A 24,360-nucleotide genomic window follows, 5' to 3' on the forward strand; every position below is an offset into this window, starting at 1 on the left:
CTGGACAGAAATCAGCAGTCACTGTATAAAGTCAGGTACATTCACAAGACTGACGTGCATCTTGTAAAGATGACTGACGGGCTGAAGATTTGCTCAGAAACATATTGGTACAAGCAGGGTGTTTCACAATCTTTGCTTTAGGGAGTTTCTGTGTGGTCCTGCAGGGTCCGTAGTGTCTAGGACTGCACACGAGAAAAAGTCTGCATAAAAGCAGCACAAGCAGATTTGCCTTCATCTTTACAGCTTTTAGGAACATTGGTGTAAGTCCACATGTACAGTGAGACTTCTCTCATTTTTTTCTCTCTTGCTCTTATACTCCTTCAGATCTACGTTTCCCCACCTTAAGGGAATTCTCAGCTGTAAAACAAACCCACAGTTGTCATGGTGCCCCATCCACATTCCCACTGCTGATCATTCTGTGTGTGATGAGGGATGCGATGAGATGTGCAGAGCACATGGCTACGAGTGCCAGCCCCAGGCTGTACCTGGGGGGCAGAGCAGCCTCTGCACAGCACCAGCCTGCACTGACAGGGCAGGAGAAGTGCAGCAGCAATACAGAAGTCAGGGAGGCTTCACTGTTACCACCTCATCCATTTGTGTGCCCAGCAGCTCTCAGGGCAGAGCAGGAGGAGACGCGTAGCCAAGGAGAGCGCGGTAGCGCCTGTAACAGAGTATACGAGGCGTGCTTTGTGGTAGTATTTATTTAGGAACCGTGAGTAACTACAGCCGTAGCGGTCTCATCTTTGCAATTCTGATGGTTTAACAAATAGAGAGATCATTAGCATATTTTTATTAAGGTACAAAATACACCCCATTGTTGCCTAAAACATTTAAAAAAAAACAAACGTGAGGAAAGCTCTGTATGCTCTAAATCAGATTCACAACCTTTCTGTATAAGGAATTGTGGCAATACTGTGTTTAGTATAACGAGGTTTTCATCAATCGAAAAGGAAAAGACATGCTGGCAATCTGAACTTAGCAACAAAGAGTAAAGCAGTTAAAAACCATCGTGTCATCCACATTAACTGAGCTTTGAATGTAGAAGAGCAAATCATATGAAACACATACACAACTAGGTAATATCAAACAACCTAAGGTTGATAATGTACACACCTGTATTAAAGTACACTGACTACTTAATGGTGAGGATTTAAGGTAATGTTTTTTTTTAAAAGAGGTAACCTTTGAAATGCAAATGGTTGCGCTTTACACACAAAAAGTGGAAAAGAAAAATAATCACTTTTGGAATGATACATAGATATAAGACACACTGGTTTTGGATTGTGCATATCACCTTGCAGCCTCTGATATTACCTCTGAACAACAAAAAAAAAAAAATTAAAAAGTGCCAATACTGTGAAAGGAAAGCAAAGTTACTAAGTCTGAGTGCATTAACAATTTCTGAGAAAAAAAAAAAGGGAGTTGGATTTTTTTTTTTGGTTTTGTTTTTTTGCGCCTTTAAAAAACGCAACAGCCTTACTGGTGCAGGTTCAAGACAAAAACAAGACAGTCAAGCTCATAAGGTAGAAATAGGTCCTATATAGGTTAAGATTCTTTGGAAACTGCTAAGTATAGAGGAGTTTGTAATCCAGGCTACTATCTTTTCGGCTACTCCAAAAATCTGTGGGAGTTTCCAGCTTATCATCAGTTGAAATCTGTTTTGCAATTTCTAAATATATGCAAGTAAAACTTTAACTAACTTGTGATTCCATTCACACACATGCACAGAGAAGTCACTGATTGTGCAATAACCTGTTTTTTTCACAGCAGCATATATATGAATCATTATTAGACTGACCAGAAACACAGAAAATATTCTCAGTCTTTTATGTTTTCAGTCTGTTTCTTAAACAGGCAGCTGTAACTGCATGGAAGTGACAGACTCCATAAGGGAAAGATGACAAAGTGTGATCAGTTGGCTAAAAGCAAGATTAGGAGTATCTTGGGAAACCACCTGGATGTTTAATGTTTGCCAGTATTACAACAGCACTAACAGCACACTGACAAAGGGCAGCAAATGTGTTTGAAGTTAGGAGGACTGTGAGATTCTGCTTAAAGCAAATGAAAAATGAACCATGCCAACATACAAATTGCAATGCTGTCTGTGTCAAACCTTCCCTTATAGAAGACACAGCTCAGGGAGCAGCCTATTCCTTAGGACTGGAGAGATTCACTGCATCTCTGGCCAATGATTCCTTGTAAAGTATATCTTGGGGAGCCAACTTAGCTGGAGTTTTGGCTGAGGAAAGTGATGATGTGGAGCAATGAGCTCAGTAAATAGACTATTTTTCTTTAAGATGTTCAGAATATAAATGTAGTCTTGTTTTCCATACATTTGATTTTAAAAACAGACTGGGCAACTTAGTTGATGATTTGCTTAAAGTCAATCCAATCATGCTGGCAACTTAAAAGTGCCTGCTGATTTGAATTAATGCCCACAGATAAAGCAAACAGGTATCAACTGATCATGCTGAAAGAACATTCCCCCAAAGACCTACGTATCACACAAGGTGCTTTTGATAACTTGGTTTTCTGAGCCTTATAAGGAGAGTCTTTAAATATATTTTTTCTTTTTTTTTTAGCCTTGTTTCATTCTTCCTCCTCCTCATCTTCTTCTTCTCCTTCTCCTTCTTTTCCCATTGTTTCCACAAGGAGCTCTGCGGTGCACGTGGCTTCCCCAAGGCTGTTAACAGCTTTGCAGGTGTATTTGGCATCATCGTCCCCACATACTTCAGAAATAGTCAAAGAACAGTTCCCTTCCTCATCATAATCTATTTGGAAGTGACGGGACTCCTTGACAGGCTGATCATCCTTGTACCACATTACCTCAGGGTCAGGATATCCTGCAAGAGCAGAGAGAGAACAGCAACTGCAATAAACGGATATTAACTCACCCTTAATTCCTTTACACTCTAATTCCCTCTCTGTGTATGGACGTGCCAACATGTTGATGGACAAATATTTTATTGAATTCTATGTAAAATAGATGTAGATGATGCAAGGCTTTTTTCCTTCCCATTTACCTGAAACAACCTTATTACGAATAACCAAAATTGCAAGTGAGCACTGCAGTACTCGCTGGATTCCTCTTTCCACTCCTTTAGCAGTGCCAGCAGACACCTTTTTATGTGTCTCATCCAGCAGCCAGCGAGGGACTCCTGACAGTGTATTTGAGGCTCACCTTACACTGCAGCTTTTCTGGAAACCACAGTTCCCAACATCAAGATTTAGAATTTCAAGGGTAAAGCTGTTTTGGCTTACAACTACAATTTAATATCTTTCTCAGGTTGCTTTGCCATGGCTATTCCAAATCTTCCTCCTTCTAATCTGCTCCTTACAAACCAGCCTGTCCTGTACATGGCACTCCCATTTTCTCTCTCTGTTTGTTAGGATAAGCCAGGGAGTCTCAGAAAAACATTTTGATTATGCATCTCAACAGGAGTTTTGGAGCCTTTGTGAAGCAAATGGCTCTGCAAAGCCTCCAGAGCAGGGCTGTACAATGCCTGCTGGAGAACAATCCCTTATACAGTACTCTTGGCTGCTATAACAAATTCAAGGTTTGCCATCTCAGCCAAGTTCTGGACTGTGACGGGAGAATAACTTCCCACTGAGCAGAAATAAAGTGCAGCAATCCTTAATACACAATGACCATTACAGCAATACACTGGAAAGTTTGGAACATCAGCTGTGGTACATCCATCTGTTTTATTCCATGCAGTACTTGTGCACATACCCCTCACGCTGAGCATCCATCAGCAATAATAATCCATCCTCACATCTCCACTGTGAGGTAGGAAACATAGGCAGTGAAAGAGATTGGGAGCACAGAAACAAACAAGCAGAAGGTCAGTGAGGCAGTTTCTGAACCTCATTTTAACATCATAAATTAACTTGAACACATGCAGTATGGTACTGACTCTATCCCTTCTGTTTTCACAGCTCTTCTCTCCTAATTTCTAGTTTTCATCCACAGCTGAGATACAGAAGCTTCAATCTCATTGCAATAGAAGTGCCAGTGGTCTTGGCTTTCAGACTGCTGGGCTGACCACGCCCGTGCTCCTTAAGTGCTTTCTTATAAACTTATGCTTTCTGTCTGCATATTCCAGTCTGAGTTTTCTTTCTCGAACTCATAAATTTAAAAAAAACCCCAAACAACAATACAGTATTTTCTAGATGTGACTTATGTAACCAGAGCAATGATATTAATATACTTTTCAAGCACATACGCTGTTAGGGACTTTGCTTTTAATACAATGTATGTATGGCTTAAAGTTATCTTGAGGCCATCTGAAATTTGTCTGTCATTTCAGAGAAGTGACTTCCTATTAATTCTTGGTCTCTGCTTAGCAGTCTCTAAGAGTATACTCTTTCAATTTATGGCAATATGTTGCATCTTGTTTTTACTGTTTCTACCCTCAAAAATCATATGACAGTTCCCACTTGCTATTCTGAATTAGTGATTCACACATTGACTTTTGTAGATTTCTGTTCTATGGCAAGCACAGAACAAGTTCATGCAGCTCCAGATAATTTCTGTTATTGCAACACATTCATGCTGTGACAGGCAGATGTTGGTAAAGAAGAATGGCACCAACCCAACAACAACACAGAAAAAACCCCTGAAAAAGTCAAACTGCTCAATGCAGAAAACTGGCAAGGAAGGAAACAAAGAAACAGACATGCTTATTCAAAGTACCTTCAATTTTGCAGTCAAATCTAGCAGCACTTCCTTCCACAACCTCCAAGTCAAGGATCTTTTTAGTAAAATATGGCTTTACATGGGGCTTTTCTTCAGCCACTTCTTCAAGGAAAGCATCTGCAGGAGAGTGAAGAATAGGTAGTTAACAGTTTTACAGGGCATGTTCTCAAAAGATGCATTTTAATTTTTAATTACCAGATGGTAATTAAAGCATCTTTTATTTCACTTAATTTTGTAAGACAATCAGGACAGCGAGGACTTTGGCTGCTTAGTTTTGTGCCAGTCTTTTGCAGCTGGACAAAGATTCAGGCCATAAATAGAAAGAAGTTGACTTGCAGGCCACCATGCTACGCATTGTCAGTATTTTTTTCTTGAATTTCTTTCTAACCAAACCTGGGCTTTTGCTACTCAGGGGAATAAACCAGCTCCACTTGTGTCAGGCCCACAGTCTGTGTGGATTTGTCAAAATTACTTGCTTGATTCTCAGCAGTGTGAAACATTTGCACCTCTGATTGTTACAAACCACAAATCCACATTTTAGCTGGGGATGTAGGGGAATAATGCAGATACATTATTTTTTTCCCTAAATGCCCAGTCTGAGGCGCATGGTTAATGCAGGATATGTGTCTTGGTTACAGCAAGTGTTAATACTTTATTGCTTGCTCGCTTGCATGAGAAGGCAATACATCACTGTCGTCTTTGTATAAACATGCATTCCCAAACTCAGAGAAAGTGCAGCTGACAAATCTGCCTTAATTCTTTGACTTTAAAAAGAGAAGAGTTTACTGCCTGTACTTCTACTGGGATATTTTGAGTAGCAGAACAATATAAGTACAATTAATTTTTGAGAGATTTCTTTAAAAAATAGGAAGATAAAAACAGAGAGAGAGAGACAGTGAGAGAGCAAGCAGGAATATCCAACTCAGTGATTGGTCTCTAGCATTTTGCTAAAAGTTTCAGTAAGATTGATTCAGAGAGACGTAAAATTATGGTGCAGAAAAATTCCTTACCTTCGTTCTCTGCTTTGTCTGCATTTATAGGGCTGGTAGGCGAGCTCCCAGAGGCCTTCCTCCCACTCATACCAGAAATCATTGCCATGGATGACAGTCTTCCTATTGCTCGGACAGCATGGCCTGTTTTCTAAGACATAACATAAAAGGCTTCTGATCAATCCAGTCCAACAGGCATGTGATTTTCTGCAACAATCGTGCTTCGGACAAATTATCTGGGATCTCTGCAAACCTCACTGGAATTGTTGGACAAACTGCTTATATATAGCTCTGTTGTTTTAGGAGAGACAGAGCAGGCTGGACTGAATTACCAAATTTAGTTGCAGATATAAACTTCCCCTGATGAACTCATACCTAAATGAATGTCTCTGTTAGCTGCGGATAAAAAGCGCTGTGCGAGAGGAGGGCCAGCAAGAGAGCTATGTCCTGTTAAACTGGAACTGAACTCTGGTGGGGGACGGCTCTCTCCACAGCCACATGGGCTGGACTGAGCTTCATCAAAGGCGAATAACGAGCTAATATGGAATGAATGAGAAAGTACCATCTGCATGATGGAAGCAGACCTCTGACAGGATCGAGGACCAACCACCAGCATACTAAAATATGCTCAAACTACGCTGGCTTTAGTACGGACACTTGTATTTCTGTACAGCTTGCATGAGGTCCAAGAAACATGTACAGTAGAACATAAAAGGAAATATAAGGTAGATTTATATAAATTAATATTTTGTAGGCTGGATGTAAGATTTCACACAGCAGCTCCTCTAGCTATCAGATGGATAGCAGCACAGATGGACCTGCTACAACAGTCCCAGCATTAAGAAAAATGAAGATATGAAGACCAAATAGGTCAAAGAAAATTATTAAATCAATATGACCAAATCCATGAGAAGCTTGAGGCTCCAACAGGACAGAACTACTGGCTCAGCAGCATGAAACTACCACAAAATAAAGTGTCTTTGCAGAGGCCAGGTGGATAAATTTTACCTGAACTGTTCATGTTTCTTGAGGACCACATAACCCCCCGTTCCTCAGTGGCATGGAGAGGGGAGGGAAGAGAGATAGGCATACCCCGAAAAGAGTAGGAAAAACCATACTTGAACTGATATGCCTTTTAGCAGCCTGAAATGGAATCACCACATGCAACATATGTGCAGCTGTGCACCCTCCCACTGCTCGATGCAGAAACCAAACCCACTGTCCTGCATTCACACTCTGGCCACATCAGAGCTTTCACCAGCAGCAGAAACCACCTGACGTGACGCGTTTCTCAGAATCATAAACATTAAAAATAAAGAGACTTATTAAGCTATTGAGCCCAATTCCGTGTCCTCTTCATTACCTGCCATTTTCTTCTGGCCATATATTTCTTCATCCTATCTTTGGAAAGTTTTTTGGCTTCCATGTTTTTGGTGTCTTTTTGCAGCCAAGGATGCTGAAGACATTGAGTACAATTGAAGCGACTCCTGTTTTTACATAAAAAGACCTGTCAGTGTTGCCAGTAACAAGAGGCGAACCTACCTGCTGTAACATTGTTTTGTGCTCTATTTTCTGGGAGCTGACTTTTCTGTTTCCTAAATTTAGCAACATAAATCACATGGCCCTGCTTTCCCAGCCCTGCTTACTTCTTAAACTCACTTTCATAATTTCTGTAGATATTTTTGAGAGAAAACTGTGCAATTTTAAGTGTTGATAAAACATTATAAAACAGAGCAGGAAAAGCCATATGTTTTAGGCATGGAACACATAGAGCAGAGCCACAGTGTCAGTGATTCAGCTACTTCGTGCTGGCAGAGCCCCATCCCAGATCTTCTTTCTTTCACTTACAGAGATTTCTCTGTCCCACCACTTAATACCGACCCGAATATCTAAAAAACCAGAAATGTCCAAATCTCACAAGTCACACCCATTCTTCACTTTGCTCAAGGGCACAGATAAATAACTCTCTGTTTTCCATCCATCCAATTGGTAACTCATTAGAAGAATTATGTTTCCTCTCCTTGCTCTGTTCAGGCACTACTGCAAATAGGGCTTCCAACTCTGATATTTTTTTTCTCGCCCAATTACTGCATTTATAGGAAAGCTGCCTACTTAGAGGTACCACACTTAAAAGCAACACATGGCAAAAAATTGCAACCCATTCAGATCAAGACAGGACATGTCATGCAGGAGTCTGTGTCACGAAACAGAGGAGATCAGGGTGGCCACACAAAACCTCAGGGTGCATCTTGCCCAAGGGAAGGGAAGAGATCGTAAGCAGGTGCTCCATTCAGCCCCTGCTCCCTGTGGTAAAACAAGCGAGCGCTGCACGCACAGACAGACGGGCACGCAGAGCTCCTTATAAAGTAGCGCCAGAGGTGCTGCGGCCATGTGGAGATTCACAGTGGGGAAACACGAGCTACAAGCTCAGCTAAATGCAAACACAGAAAGTGTATCAAGTCCAGCAGCTTTACTTCATGTCTTTCTTCAGCAGATTGCTGATAAAGTCCTTGGCATCGTCAGAGATTTCATCAAAAGCCTCATCATCGAAGTCCCACGTTGCTGAGGTGACGTTGGCGAGGGTTTCGTTGTCATTGTCACCCATGAAAGGAGAAAGCCCGCTGACCCTGGGGGTAAAACAGACACACAGACAGATACAAAACAAGCCGTGTCAATTTGCAAATTATTGCAGGAGTGAGTTAAAATCGTGTGACATCTCCTATACTCAGCAGCTCTTTATCAATAAAAGCTCCCTTTAAAAACATAACAAAAAAAAGGAGAAGGACTCGAAGCTAACTAGTCTTATGGGAAGGAAACCAGAATTTTGTCAGCAAAACTGAAAGGCACATTTTTCTTGTTTCTCTTTTCCCCAAGACATTTTTGAGGAGAACTAGAATTAGGTGAAATTGGAGCATACTATTTTGTTAAATGGCTTGTCTAGTCCTACATAAGTAATCCTGGAACTTTCACATCAAATTCAGTTGAATATCTTTTTTTTTTTCTTTCCTGGCACTTTCACAGAATTACAGAATTATTAGGGTGGAAGGGACCTCTGGAGATCATCTAGTTTCAGAGTGACTTTGCTGTCTTTACTGTCAAACCGAGGTTTTTTTGTACATTTTGTTCCATTGACTCCTGCAGAGAGAGCCCAAGAAGAAAGATGCACAATGAAATCATGAAATCCACAGGGCTATTCTGTAAACAAACCCACCCTGGATTATATAGACAGATAAAACAGTGCTACATCACTGCAGGCTGTGGAGTTATGCAGATGCATCCAAAAGTAATTTGGTCTTTATGTTCTCAGTCAATCATGATGATGCATGAAATGGAAATAATGCTCTCCTAGCACCTACTTGAGCTTCCAAGGCTTTTTACTCAACATAACTGATAAATTGTCAGTGAAAGGCAATTACAGAACATCATGGTGTCATTTTTGCAGAGTATTTTTCTCCAGTGGAGCATTATCCTTTATTATACTATGCCTTTGTGAATCTGGATACCTTTGATGCCTCTATATCACACTTGCAGTAAAAACTTTCAGGTGAAAGGTTGCTTATTCCTTAGAACTACAAGTTAATCGGTTTTCCTGGTCTTCCTGGCACACAATTTACTGAATAATCTATTCTTCACAAAATTTTACAGACTTTATTTGCTTTCTCTGTACAATTCTGTTAATCAATTAAAACAACCAGTTACATTTCAACAATAATTTCATTTAAATATGGAAAAATAACTCTAACTTATTAGGGCTCTGAAAATACTATACAGATATCATACTATATGAATATTGTGATGCCACTGAACATCACAGAACAGACTGGTAGAAAAAAAGACTGAGGTCAAATAAAGTAAACTATAAGATTAATAATATAGAATAATCTCCCCCTTCAAAGTTATTTTGCTTCTTTTTTTTTGCCTCTAATTACATTCAAAATCTGATTTGGAATTTGTTCCTGAGGATTTTATTTCTATAAGCAAAGCAGAAACACACACTCTTTGAAGTCTCAGACAGAGCAGATACTAAATCTTTTACCATTTCTGGAAGTTGTGTGCAGTACAGCAGACTCCAGATCTTATGTGTATACTTCAGAAACTTGTTAGTAATAATACATGAGATGAAGATAAAAGGTTTGTTTATTCTCAGGCAGAACAAGGTAAATTAGAACAGAATGTATTTGGTGTCTTACTTTCCATTATATGGGGTGCATTCAAATGCAACAGTGAAGATGATTTTGTAAATGTGTAAGGTGGCATAAACCTATTTATGAAGATATAACAGTCACAAGTTACTGAAAGCTGAAAGACTGACATGCAGAAAATGCTCATATAAACTAACTTTACCATGACTGTTCTCTGTGTTTGACACTTACTTTACTGGAAGAGGGAAGGTTTGTGTCTGACAGCACTGCAGAGCTGGCACAGCTGTGGCGCAGTGAGAGGCTCTGCTCTGCCCTCACGGCCAGCAGGTACCTCAGTGAGGCAATCAAAATCTCTGTCCTGGAATCCACAAAGCGTTCCTGCGGGGCCTTAAACCTACCTCCACTCCAATAGCTAAGCATTTTCTTATTTATGGCAATGTCATTTTTCTCTATAACATTTTTAGAAAGTGCAAAAATCTCATGCAGACTGCACTTCTGATTTCAGTGCAAAGTTGTCTCTTTTTTGACTTTGTAGTAAGTACAATAATCTCTCAGCCAATTCAGTGGCTTAGACAATGACAGGTCTGTGAAGTATTTTTATAGTTCACTGACAATAGAGGAGATGCACATCTGCATCCAGTTAAGCTTCCAGAGGACACACTTGGGTAGCCAGAGCATTAACAATCCCATTTCCCTTCAATACTTGATTGAAGTATGGCAAAGGTGACCTTTGCGTAGTATTACCACAAATAGTGTTGTTGCAGCTCTTGTGCTATGTTAGACAATATTTGGCCTATTTCCAGAGATTAAAGATGCATTATTGAGAGATCGTTTGCATGCTAAAAAGACTGCTATAGGTACAGAGACACTGCTTCATGTGGGAACACCACTGCTCCACACTGCCATAAGAGGCAGTGCTTATAAAGACAATCTAAATTTCTGGGCAAAGGAATACTGCATGTCACACACAGTTTAAAGTTCTTTAATTATTTGTAATTTTTTTTGTTTGGTTTGGTTTTTTTTAATTTTTTTTTTCATTTATTTTAGAATTGCATGACAGAATTATCTGATAAAATCTTAAACGCTGTGGTAGGATTGCATTTGGTAAATCACCAGGTGGTTAGCAGTTAAGCCTCCATTCACTTTGTCATTTCCAAACATCAGTGTAACAGTTCCCATTCAAATGTTTCAATGAACCTATTTTCTGAATGTGCTTCTAAAAATTTATAAGGCTAAAATAACTTTCTCTCTACTAAAGTTTTACACTCTGAATCAGTTGCATTGTTGTGGAAATACTTCTAAGGAGAACTAGATCCTTGTCCATAGTCAGAAAACAAAATCCAGCAACTAATGTAATTACAACCAGAAATTCTTATCTTTAGCAGAGATTTCACTGACTGAAGTTTTGGTTGTTCATTTCTTAATAGCCATTTAAAGTAATAATGGCCCAGCAACTCTTTTGACAGCTAATGGAAACAATTTCTTTTTGGAATGCTTAAGTGATAAAGATGAGCTACTGCGCTAGAAAATTAACTCTGTGCTTACACTGCGAAGTTACTGTTAGACAAGCAGCAGGTTGTTTACTGAAAACATTCTTCCAGCCACTCAACCAGGCATCTTCCTGGCATGTTAAGAACTATTTGTTTAGAAAATCTTTCAGAGTTTCCACTTCTAAATAAAGAAGAAATATATTTTATCCTGTAGAAGTTCCTTAACGTTTATTGGTCTGTTGTTACAAAGCTCTGAGTGCAGACTTAGAAACGTTAAGATCAAAAGGGTCCAGTGTGGACACCAGTATCTGTGCCTGTGTAACAAACACCATGGCATTTCAACTGGAGATCTTTGCATTAAGACTCCCACTAAGCCAGGGAAGATGACTTTGCTGCTTGTCCCAAAATGTCAGACTCTGAGCGTTACTCTGCAGACAGAGCTTGCAGCAGCAGCTGACTGGGACTGCTGGCAATGAGCTCCTCCTCACAGTCCTTGCCTTGCATTAGCAGTGCAAAACAAAGTAACCCGTCTCAGTATGGAAAGTAATATCTGCTTCTGATAAACCTGTGCACGGCACATCAAATAAGCACAAAACGCCTGCAGCCTGGAGATCATGTAGTAATTTCATTCTTTTACAAGTGCAATAAAACAAATAAATAGTGTCAGGCTACTTTGTGGGGAACACACATCCATGGGACAACACCACTTTTTCCTTAGCTGAGCGCTGACTGACTCCCACACTGGTTGTCTCCAGGAGAAGAGACCACTAAACCCATGAAAAGAAGAAAGCTCACTGCTGAAGCAAGGGTGTTACGCTGTTCTCATCCTTGTTTCACATGCCCACTGGATTACTGAGGAACCACAATTTGCCAGTGCCACAGAACAAATAGAACATTTTCTTTTGAGCAGTACCATCTTGACATTAAGGCCTTCCTAAATTGCTTTAAGGAAAGAACAAGGAGTGTTCTTACATCTTTATATTAAGGAGGCATAAATTTTTGATACAACATGGGGCTGAGTGTAAGCCAGTATTGTGTCTTGCCTTATTGAAGTTCCAAGGCAGCACACCCAAAAGATGAACGATGCCGAAAGATCTTTCAACCAACCCAAACTGCCAAACAAGGCAGGAATAACAGCAGTGGTGAACAACACAATAAATAAAAAGGAAAGGGAACAAATGTTTGAAGAATCAGGGTGAGTGCAATTAGGAAGGTGCTGAAGAAGAAGAGTGTACAGCAAGATCAAATGTGATATTAAAACACAGCCTAAGATACAGTATATTAAAAAATATTAATTGACAGAGATGAGCTATGCTGCAAAGATACACTGCCTGGCACTGATAAAGTGAGAAGAGCTACTGGAAAGCAAGCAGAGGTTTGAATCAGCCACAGCCAATTCCTCCCTGAAACTAATCAAATCCTGTGGAGCCAGAAGGAAAAGGGCTATCCACATTCAATGTACGTACATGCAGTGCTGAAAGCTTAGACTGAAAATTGGTTTGAAATAAAGATAGAGTTTAGAAATTGTTTCAGATTACTAAATATTGAAAACACTTACTATCCATTAGAAAAGAACTAGAACTAGAAAAAAATCCAATAAGCAAATTCAGCAATGCCCAGAGAATGAATTCTTTCCAGAAAGAGTTGGAAAGAATTCAGGAGGTTTAACCTTCATTAGATAAAGGTTAATGTAAATGCAAAAAGAAATTCTGAAATAGACATAAATGGAGATGATATACAGAAGCTATAATATTTGTGGCCTGTTATTTCTAAGGCAATAGATCAACTTAAGTATGTGGGACAGTACTGTGATACAGAACAGGACAGAGAACAAGATAAAAGTGGAATATAAAAAACCTTAAAGTGCAGAATACAAACACGGAAATTTAAGGAAGAACAAAGACAGATGAAGAGACAGGACTGAATAAGTTATCCAGGAAGATTTAAAGGATTTAATGTATAGCTTAGAAATGTGGAAAGGGAACCCATGAACTGTAGGATAAATTAAGTCAGTCATGCCATAAGGAAGACAGATGCAGATCCCAAGAGGGAGTGTGATATCTGTACTTATGCCTGCATAGCAGAGGGACTGGAGAGGGGGTTTGCTGCAGGGTTTCGTCAGAAGTGCTGTCACCCTGCTTCCTACTGAAGACTACATCCTATTTATTCTTCTGTAGGGAAGACCCTTCACTCAAAGATCTCTTTAGCAGCTCTTTGCTAACCCTGGTTTGTATTCACTGTTGTGCAGCACATCATGGAAATACAGGCACTTTCTAGGCAGGTTACAGGTCTCTCAGCACTCTGGAATCCCACCTTAAAAAGAGATGTTATGTCAAGTCATGCAGTAGGTGCTCCCTGCTGCTTCACTTAGATCACATGGTGGACACAGCAGCCTTGGGCCATCAGCTGCCTGTAGCAGACCCGCCCTTGAGTGCAGTGCTGCTGCAGCGCTCGCCTCTGCCTTCATGGCCCCACTCACCATGGCAGGGAGACAGGGTGCAAATGCCAAGTTACAAGCACAGTGATGGAACATGAGGCAGACAATAAATGAGTGAGTCTTACACTTGGTGCATGAGATTTGGCAGTTCTGAGCTTACAATCAAAACAGGAAAGCAGAGCTACAAGTAAAGAGATATGCAGTTCTCAATGACTTTTATTTGCATTCTGCAATGATGATGTGATGGTCCATTTTAGATAATGGCTCATAGCTGTGAGTCTGTAAAAATAGCTGGGCTTTAAGAAAGTTAAGACAGATCAGGAACCTGTCACTCTGGGGTGGAGAGGGAAAGTCCAAGTGGTGACTCACAGGTCTTCCCTAACTTCTATTACATTATTCTTACGGCAAGAAAGACAAAAGCTGGTTATTACTGCTAATCACTATGTGGCAACAGCTATGCATCGAAAAAAAAGATTTTCATTATGTTTGTGTAATGTAGTTTTCCCCTCATGAGCGGTTAAATGAGCTTAAATACACCTCAGCAAACAAGTAATTTCTTAATATATTTCACAAGGCATATCAGGTCAGCTGCGTCAAGTGTAACACCACCCCAACCCCATCAGCTGGGTGGTACAGCATCCAAATATCTTGCTTCTGGTGGCACAGAGAAACTGGGAAGAAGCAGTTCTGCCAGTGCTGGCAGACTAGTGTTTGGCAAGACATTTCACCTTTTCTTCATCTGTTTCACCTGCTCCCTTTGCTTTGTCTACTTAGATGATGCCGGTGTTCCCCAGCACGGACTGTACCGGAGCAGCAGCCCTGGCTCCATGCCTTAGGAGCACACCACTGCCAACACCGATTTGTGCCTTGCTTGTCTGTCGCTGCCTGTACGGGGAACACACGGAAACTCGTCACACACTTTAATAACAAATGCCAGCAAAAGACGCGGAACTCCCCAAAAGGGTGCGTAACGCTGCGGCCAGAGCTCCGCTCCCCAGGGTGCAGGAGGCCTCCAGAGGGCACTGCAGCACTGAGGGAGTGCTGGGCTCCATGGATGTGCCCGGAATCGCCATCCTGCCTTCCAGGAGCCTGCAGATCAGGAGACCTCAAAAGCCAGAGAAATGGATTAATTTGTCTTCCGAGTGCTGCCTGTGTGGTCTACATTATTTGAACTACAGAATGATCCAAACGAGCTTTCAAGATCTAGAAAGAAGTGCTGGAAGTGAATGGAAAATAAAAGTCCTGTAAATAAACTGGCAGAACAAAGCGACCTTGAAGAGTGTAGCACACTTCACATAAGAAACAGAAGATAACAGAAATATTCAGAGTCTTTGCTGGGAGTAAGAGAGAGTTGATGTAGTAGCTTTTGCACAGGACGTGTAAGGGAATTATGTTGCTTAGTTTGGAAATGAGAAGAGCATGAGAACAAGTATAGGCTCCTGAAGCAAGCAGGAATGCAGTAAGACCAAGGAAAGATGAGGCAAACAACTGTGCATTGCCAGGTGTCAAGGAGCAGGGTAGCCAGGGCAGTGGAGACTCTTTTATTAAAGGAGAAGGGCATGGAGAGGAGCCTTTTAAAAGAATGAGTGAGAAGCAAGTCTGCTGTTTACTTACTGCTGAAGCTGGAGTGAGGAAGAAAGAACTATGCTCCAAGCTGAGCTTTTCTTTACACTTGTTTATATGGCATCAAATATGTACAGTCACAGTGGGAGGAAGAACAGCAAGTGTGCTGTTCTAGGCATGGAGATGCTCTTTCCATATACATTTCTCTAGACTCATTGATGTTCATAAGCACGTGTTATCAAATCATATATAAAAATCAAATCTAATACTGAAATATGTAACCAAGAGCTGTAGCTAACCATCCTCTAAAATGCTTCCACAACCTCAATTCATGCTGCTTATAAAACGTATTTATCCAGTGGTTTGTGCTTAGTAATAAATTAAAATGCACTCTGAACAGATATGGTAATGCTGGGATACTTCAGTGTGTCCCACGAGACCCCAAAGTTTCACAAAAATTTTCTCTCTTTTAATAAAAGAATGGAAATTAATGGTTATTAGTGCATGCCCAAACATTTTTCTTTAATATCTGGAAGGGAAAAAATAGTTTAAAGTTAATAATAAAATACTGTTGCATTGTGTTTTTAAATGAAGCGTCGCCGGCTTGTGACGCAAGAAGTACAACACTAAATGGCTGAAGTTCTCAAACTGCCAGTTCTGCAGTTTACCAACCGCACCCTTCAGAGAACACAGAACTTTTATTAAACATGCAGGAGCTGGTAATTAGAATAGAAAAGGCCTGAAAATTGGAGAAAACTTCAGAAGCAGATGAAAATTTTGTATGTTCAGCGACTGACAGAATTTGTGCTAAAAATAGCAAAGGTACTCACAAAATGTAGCAGATAACTCCTATACTCCACATATCTGTTTCATATCCAATAGGTTCATAGTTTATAACTTCTGGAGCCACAAACTCAGGTGTCCCAAAGAGAACTTTCAGAGAACCTGCATTTTCTGTGAAGAATGAAAGAGAAAACCATTAACTGCTGCATGCAGATTTTTAAAACCAGTTATTCTCCAGTAACAGGAAAACCAGTCTTGCCCTTATATTTGTGATTTTTTAAAAGATCCTTATCAGAACTGCTGAACTGCTATTTTCTTAGCTGATACATGTATAGAAATAAAGATTTATTTATTAAGCATCCTCAAGCATATAGCACTGTACAATCACATAAGAAGGTTCCTATTGCAAGAAGCTTCCATAAGACCAAGTCTAAGAAAGAGGAAAAGTGTCACTGTTTAATTCATATTTGGATGTCTGAAGTATAAAAGGGTTTGAGCCTCCATCCCCTTAGCAGTTTCACAAGAGGATTACAGGAATCCAGTGTTAGACAGAAGTTAAAGTTTTCACAAATTATCCAAGACTTATCACAGCTAAGGGCCCTGGGTGTTGTGGTAAAAAGAACCAGTAGTGATAAAATTATAATAACAAGAAATAACTATTTCAATCCAACACATTTTTTTCTAGCGTAAATAGGAAAGAAAATCAATAGTGGGTTGCATGTCTCTGAAATTTGAAGTGGCACGGGCCAGCAGTGAAACAAGAAAGGAAACAGATGGACTTGGGCATGCTCTCAAAACTAGTCCTGCCTACAACCACACCTGTGGAGATGCAAAGTGGTGAAGGGGAAGCACAAATCATCAGCCTTCAGTCATCAGCTGCTCCAACCTTTTATTCAGCTGGCCTGTAGCACAGGTGTTTCAAATTTGTCTCTGCATAAAATTATCTACAATGAAGCACCTGCTACCAGCATGAGCTGAAAGAATAAGGTCATGAGACATGTGAACTCGCTTGTCATTTTTCCTGTGCTGGCCCACCAGTATTGCTTCACTGGAAAATACAGTAGTGAAGGTAGAAGAACAACCTGTTCATAATATAGTACTGCAAGTTTATTCTGCCAGTGTGCAACTGAGTGATAGGTCTGACTTCTAGTCATAGTGTGAAACACAATGTAAGTCACTAAGTTAGAAATTGTTAGGCAAAGTCAATGGGCTCATTTTCATCAATGCTCATTCTAAATAGGATGGAAGAAGAAAAGAACAAGAAAGATGAAGAAGGAAGAAAACTAAGGAATAGATTAGCGACGGGGGGAAAAACCCACATCCCAATAAAAGAATTGTATTATAAAAATATAAAAATGTCAGAAAATAAATTGTTTCTGACTTGAAACAGGTTTGGATTTAGGTCAAGAAACTCTTGTCCAGTCTGCACATGTGCCTGAGCAATCGGTATCTGCCTTCAGTGAGATTCATTGCATTATGTTTATCTTTTGTGCAAGAGTAGCATCCAGATTAGGCACAACAGAATGTCCTAGTGGGGGACAATTGCTCTCCCAAAGAGATTACCATCTAAACAAAACAGTTATGGATGGGAAGGAAAACAGATGTAGCAGAGTCCAATTCTGCTCCTGTTAAGGTTACCATGAGTACAGATATTTGCAGCTCTATAATCAAGAGAAAAGCTTAAAAAAACCCCAAATGATAGCAAATCAAAAGTTTTGAGAAGACTACAACAGAAGTGAATTGTCCACAACACTGAATCTTAATAGAATACTTTTATTTACCAGAACCTACTTTACCAGATTTTGCGACAGAAACGCTGATCTCAGCACTGACTCCACTCCCACACTCACCTCCACTGAAAGCTCTTAAGGCATTTCATGAAATGTAATCAAACACCTAAGGTAGTGGTCTTTTGAGGTGTGGAAATCCCCAATTTACCAAATGAAATCTGAAGGATATATGGGGTTAATAAAGATCTAACACTGTGCTTAAGGCAACTTTTAAGCACTACTGCAGCAATTCACTCATGGTCATACCTGTTTCCCATTTTAAATTCCGTGAAACCCTTTTTGCTCTGCTTAAGTATGGTTATAGTAAACTAATTGCAGAAGCCTTATTGTCACATGTTTTGCCTGTTTTCAGAGACCCCTCCATGCAGGGAGTACCCATTTCCAGACACAAGGACAGAACAATGCCTGGGAGCAGCTGCAGGAAATCACCCATATCCTCCCATGCAAGTTCACCAACATCAAGACCCTCCTGCCAGATCTCTGACTAGCCTTTAAAAAGCACATTCAAAAACTATTCCACAACATCCCTACAGTCACATAACCAGAGTTTTCTTATCCCAAAAACTAAGATCCTTTTTCTAGTGTCCAATCTAAAGTGACTTAGCCCAAAAGAAGGGCAATGTCTTCTTCACAGTGGCCATGAGGACAGAGAGATCACCCTTCCTTTTTCAAGTGCAAATGAGAAGCCCAAAATCCCATTTTTCTATTTGCCTTCTTTTTAAAGTCAACACCTACATTTTTTTTCAAACTGTCTTCATGAAAAGTTACTGAAATTTATGACAATGAACCTGTTTTCCAAAAGCCTAATCATGGTTGTCCAAATCTCAGGCTCAGATTTTCACATCCAAGTTTGGAGGCTTTTCTGTGCACTGTGTAAACTACCACAAGCCACTGTGTATGCAAAAGTCTGGTGTATGAAATGCACTGTCCATACATCAGAGAAATGTGGGGGTTTTTTTGAAAACATGGCATTTGAGTGCAAGCATAATGTGTGAAACAACCGATACAGCATTTTCTGTGTATAAAAGAAAAAAGAAAGGAAAAGAATAAGATCTTTTCTATGCAATAATATGTCAAATCTTTACCCAGTTGTTTACAAGCTTAGTACACAAGTAGGATCTGTGTTTGGAGATCCCTAAATTCAGATAGAAAGCTGACAAGCTAACTGGAAACTGTTGCTGACACTGTGTATAATCAACTGATTAAAAAAAAAATCTTTACAGTACTCAAAAATCATTCGCTTTTCTCCTCAAGAGGTTTATCTTAAACAATTTTCTACATGTCTTCCTCAGCACACCAAAAAAGGTCAGGAAAATATCCCACTGCAGCTTTGGTATTTCCTGACAGTGCAGGAGAACTAATTAGCTGCAGAAGATGACTGCAGAAGGAACTGATCTTAATATCTTTAAAATTGATCAAAACAATGAATATTTAGAGGCATTAGTTTGCACTGGTTACAAAAAGTTAAAAGTAAATCTCAGAAGCTGAAGTGCAGAGTCAGCCATTGCTCCCTTCAGCAATCCCTTGGTTGAGCAGTTTCTGCTCAGTCAGAGTCAGGTCCGTAGTATGAGGGCTCCAGTTCCACATCTATCAATGCCAAAGTGACTTTGACAACCAATTTCAAAATCACAAAGTTTGAAGGAGCACAAGTGCCCTCAGTGCACCACATAAGACAATTGACAAGAAGCAGGCATTAGTGAAAAGCATTTTTAGCAATTTTTGCAAGTAAATGAAACAGCAAAAGTTGTTTTCTGCTTTTGGAGATCATCTCAACCAAAGTGTTACAATTGTCTTCCCAATGAACAGAGTGCTTTTGCTTTATGGGCATGAAATGGAAGGGCACTTTCTCTTCCCAGGGAAACGCCACACACAACAGAGTTATCCAGAACAGCAGCTGATGAACAGCAAATACCTATAGTGGCATTTGGCAAGAATTAGCAACATACTAAGCCATACAGCATTGTAAAATCAAAGTCAGCATCAGTGCCCATAGCTCTCATCCTTCTACATCACGCAAAGTTATCTGGAGTTTAGAGATTTGCTACACATGGTCGACTGCAGCAGCTCACAAGCTGGTGTCAGCCGGGCAATGCACTGTGATGCCACAAGATTACCAGAAAAATGGAAAAGCTGATGGATATGAACAGGCTACTGAAAATAGGATCTTCTGTTTGCTAAATGTCAGTTTAACTGTGGCCTGAAGTTAAAAGTAGTTGAAGAAGTTTCTATAAAAAGGCCATTCTGTGTTTACATTGTATCTCTTGTTGATGAAATCCACTCCGTGCAGCAATAAATGTATAGTTTTCAGGCTGACAGCTGGAACATCATGGGCTGAAATCTTTCACACACCTCTGATAACCAAAACATCAGCACTGGAACTTAGTTAACAGTTTATCTGTTTCCTCAACAAGAACAAAATCCAGTTCATGTTCCTAGAACACTACTGGCTCCATTCTAGTGAATGAACATAAATGGCAGTGATTTCTTTTTTTAATAAATAAAATAAATATCTTATCTCTGAGTTAACAGCATCCCTGTGACCAAGACTCATGTAATACACTTTTGGAGCTGAATATCATGTAAAATTCTGAAGAGTGGATTTGTTTTCCCCCATTCATTTAAAAAAGTATTTTTCGTTTGTTTTAGTAAAATTATATTCTTGGGAATGCAGTAGTCTGTTACTTAAGTGTCAAAAGAACAAGGATGAGCAGCATTTAGGTAGATAACAAAAACCAGGTGGTAGTAATTCCAAACTGTACTCTTCCAAAAGACATTGTTCTATTTTTAATAAGTATTAAAAATAATTTTGTTAAAAAAGGAAGACAAAAGATTGCAAGTAGGAATCTAGCTGTGGACCCCCTATATAGAGAGCAAGAATTCATATGAGTTGTCCCAATCAATTATTGTCAGTAGAGCCACAAATCTAAGCTCTCCCAGTAACAGGTTCATAAATTATTTTTGTTCCTTTTAATTCTTGGAATATTTTTTTCTTTTGTGAAAATACAAGATTAAAAAAGATCAGTGTGTGCTGATCACTAACACTGGAAGCACAGCTGGAGGGCTGCTTTTTAGAGCTGAACTAATATTGAACAGTGTGAAGACAAGAACCATTGAAGGTCTTTGGCTTTCAAGTTGCAAAGCATGTTGGAATCTTAGACTGAAATGGATGATAGAAAGCTGCTAAAAACAGCTTAGGAAGAGGAGGAACTTGTCAAGTGGTATTTCCCCCTTTGTATTATTTTTAAGTAGTACTATTACACAGCTCCATTTAGAATTCCTCTGATGTTTAACATGTATGACAATATCCTGCTGTTTAAGTTAAGAAGTGATAAAACCAATGGGTAAATGCAAATCAACTATAATTATCCAGATCTGAAAGACCTCTGGAAAATCACCTTAATTCCTGTGATTACAAAAAGTTCAAGGTTTTGTAGTATTCATGAAGTATTTAGTTAGAAAGTTAGTGATTTATAGTTTCCTATAGCAAATGTAGTATTTGTTAACATTACCATTACTGTGTATTTTACCTGTAATCTACAGGGATACCCTACCTATAGGAACAGACAGGTAGTTTGTATACAGTTCACTGCACACTCCTCTTGAATACCTTCTTTTTCCCTTTTTTATTTTTTCCTAAACCCAGAACTATTTATAGGAAACATTATTTACTCTTTATATATGAAAGACTATATTAGGTAGCATGAATTACTGTTCGTTCTGCCCCTTTCCCCCAGTCATATTGAAATAGGCAGAGAAGTCATTACCTAATCTTCTTGCAAGTCCAAAGTCAATGAGTTTGATGCTTGTACCAGTCTTGTTGACACACATAATATTTTCTGGCTTCAAATCCAAGTGGACAATACCCTGCTTATGAATGTACTGAACTCCTTCTGAAATCTGCTTCATATATTTAATGCACTCTCTCTCTGTCAGCTCGAAGTCTTCATCAATGATGCGTTCAAAGAGCTCTCCTCCAGAAACCCTAGGAAAGACAGAATAAAAAGAGCACTTCTGTAACATTTTCATTTTGGGAGTAATCAAACTATTTCTTTTACAGAAATACAGAGAGTTCAAGCTTGCAGTAGTCACTTCAGGATGCAATCTGTGTTTTGTAATGGCACTTTCCATAAGCACAAGGATAATATGGGAAGAATCACCTCTTGTGTGTGGTATAAATCAACAGATGTTTTCCACTCTGAGTCTCTGTCCCAGGTGAGGGCTGTGAGACATCCATACTGTTATCCCAGGCAGTAGGGATTTACATCCTGCCTTTAGGATCCATCACCTGCAGCTGACAGTAAAGTGTGTGCCATGTGACTGTCACCCTGCTGACGTGTGTTCATAACACCACTCCAGACTCCAAGCCCACGTTTCTCGCTGCTTCCTTCCCTCCTATGATCCACCACTACACAAGTGCAAACAACATAATTTAGAAATAAAGAAAACTATAGTACGTGGAATGGGTCCCAGAAAAAGAGGACAAAACTTCTAGCAGATGAGCAAAAATTTGGGAAGAAGAGAGATTGAGAGCAACAAAGGCAGGCTGAAGAAGGAAGAATTCTGATGATATGGTTAATTGGAATGCAAAGCTCAAAGGGTAAATTACTGAGCCAAGTGAGTTCAGAGGGAATTTCCTCCTTAGCTATGACAGGACAAGGATATAACCCACAACACTTTCAGTGCTGGTATTTTTAGCTGCGTCCTCATCACACTCCTTGTAGGACAATTCCATTTATATGCTTATTAAAGATGTGAAATAATTGGTCTTTCCAGGGTAGAATCTCCTGGATTGAACTGTTAGTGGAACTAAAGTGGGACATTTTTAATCTAGATTTAAAAAAGCATAATTTAAGTTGTAGTTTGTTAGTTTTGGTGGGGTTTTTTTGTGTTTGGTCTTTCTTTTGTTTTATTTTGTTTTACATTCTGAGTAATCACTCAACTGGTTTATCTGCTTGCATCCAAAGATGGGAAATACTTTTTTCTTATGCTGCAGGGGAATGACCCATTGAGAAAGGATCAAACAGTGATGAGAGCTTTGCTTTTAGAAATCTGTTCTAAATTATAGACACCATAGTCTTTATATGGTTTAATATTTTGCAGCATTCGTGCTTATTGCCAAATGTAATTGCACATTTCAGTTACAGAAAGAAAACACGAAACTGAAAACTGGCCTTGCAATGCTTGCAGGTTGCCAGATATACAATTATATCCCTCATGTACCAAACCGAAATTGAAACATCTGGAGTTCTGGATGTATTCGTTGCTTTGGCTATAAGATTTCAAAAAAAAATATGTAATTAGAAATGCTACTGCAGTTTCCTATGGGCATGAAAATAATAAGAATAGTGTTGTATTAGAGCACATTTGTAACATAAAGCAATAATATGGCCAGAGCTGTTGAATAAACATTCAAGGGATCTAGTATTTTGTTACTTCAGTAAGACATTAACCAGAATGGAGGTGTTTATGAAAACATCTGCAGGCAAAACGTTTATATCTGGAGCACTGTGCAATGATAGTCATCCTAATACTAAAATGTACCAGTTGTTTTTGCCTGTTTAACACAGATAATCATGACTTATTTTTACTGTAAATGTGCCATAATTTTCAGATCCTTAAAGCAAAAACTTTTCAGAAATCATACCATTGTCTCAAGCACCCCTTTTTAGCATATTTTTGGAAATTAACTACTGTTAATACATCTGCATGCTGGTTTTACCATGGGAGCTCTAGACACTCTGGTAGCAACGTCAGATTAAACTGCTATGCATTTATAGAATGAATAATGTTGCATTTATATCCCAAGCCAAATCCAGTTTAATTTTTGCCACATTAGGAAGCTGAATCAAACCAGTGCGGATCAGGTTCTACCACACAAAAGGAGAAGTTGGCTTTGTTCAAAGAGCCACAACTAGTTCAGAATCGTCTTTTCAGTCTTCTCTAGATGAGGCCATAGAGGAAAATATTCATGTCTATAGAATCACAGAATACACATTTTAAAATTGTTTTATTATAAACTTTAGGTTGTGGAGGAACAGTGAGAAGAATCTGTTGTCCAGGCAAATTCTCAGCTGCATTTTAATAAATCTATCTCCAAACCTTAGTGACTTGTTCTGACTTAAATCACAGCAAATGAATGGAGTTTAGTGCTGAGATTTTTCTCCAATAATCTTAATTTGTAATACAATAATCTTTTTCTGATCTATGTCAAAATTAACTGACTATCTGAAGTATATAAAAACATTAAGGCACTTATCCCCAGTGCTGAATGACATTTACATGATACTATTTTTCAGATTTAGTTTTTCCACTGAGATGCTTATTGTGGAACCAGTACATTCCTATATTTGAAAAGGAAATGCCTGACACTTGCCCCTGACTTCCAGCAAATGGTAGATGGAAAGGTTTTCAGGTAAGAACATCTTATTATAGTGTTTGACTTAAAATTCATAATAAAAAAATCTGAT

The 24,360-nt window shown here is 39.3% G+C and overlaps 1 protein-coding gene across 4 annotated transcripts in view; it reads right to left on the bottom strand.

Annotated features, from left to right (window-relative positions):
- Window positions 1-683: 683 nt before the first annotated feature.
- The window catches only part of MYLK (myosin light chain kinase), a 202,899-nt gene continuing 179,222 nt past the window's right edge, over window positions 684-24,360 (bottom strand). For all 4 annotated transcript variants that reach the window (XM_027637384.1, XM_027637383.1, XM_027637385.1 and 1 more), the window contains 7 exons: window positions 21,658-21,875; window positions 16,151-16,274; window positions 8,163-8,315; window positions 7,052-7,175; window positions 5,710-5,839; window positions 4,697-4,816; window positions 684-2,843 (listed from right to left, as the gene is read on the bottom strand). In XM_027637384.1, the coding sequence (XP_027493185.1) occupies window positions 2,590-2,843; window positions 4,697-4,816; window positions 5,710-5,839; window positions 7,052-7,175; window positions 8,163-8,315; window positions 16,151-16,274; window positions 21,658-21,875 (1,123 nt within the window). In that variant the 3' untranslated portion in view covers window positions 684-2,589. The remainder of the gene's footprint in view (window positions 2,844-4,696; window positions 4,817-5,709; window positions 5,840-7,051; window positions 7,176-8,162; window positions 8,316-16,150; window positions 16,275-21,657; window positions 21,876-24,360) is intronic.

Source organism: Corapipo altera, unplaced genomic scaffold (assembly GCF_003945725.1).
Source record: "Corapipo altera isolate COAL_440 unplaced genomic scaffold, ASM394572v1 45, whole genome shotgun sequence".
Lineage (NCBI taxonomy): Eukaryota > Metazoa > Chordata > Aves > Passeriformes > Pipridae > Corapipo > Corapipo altera.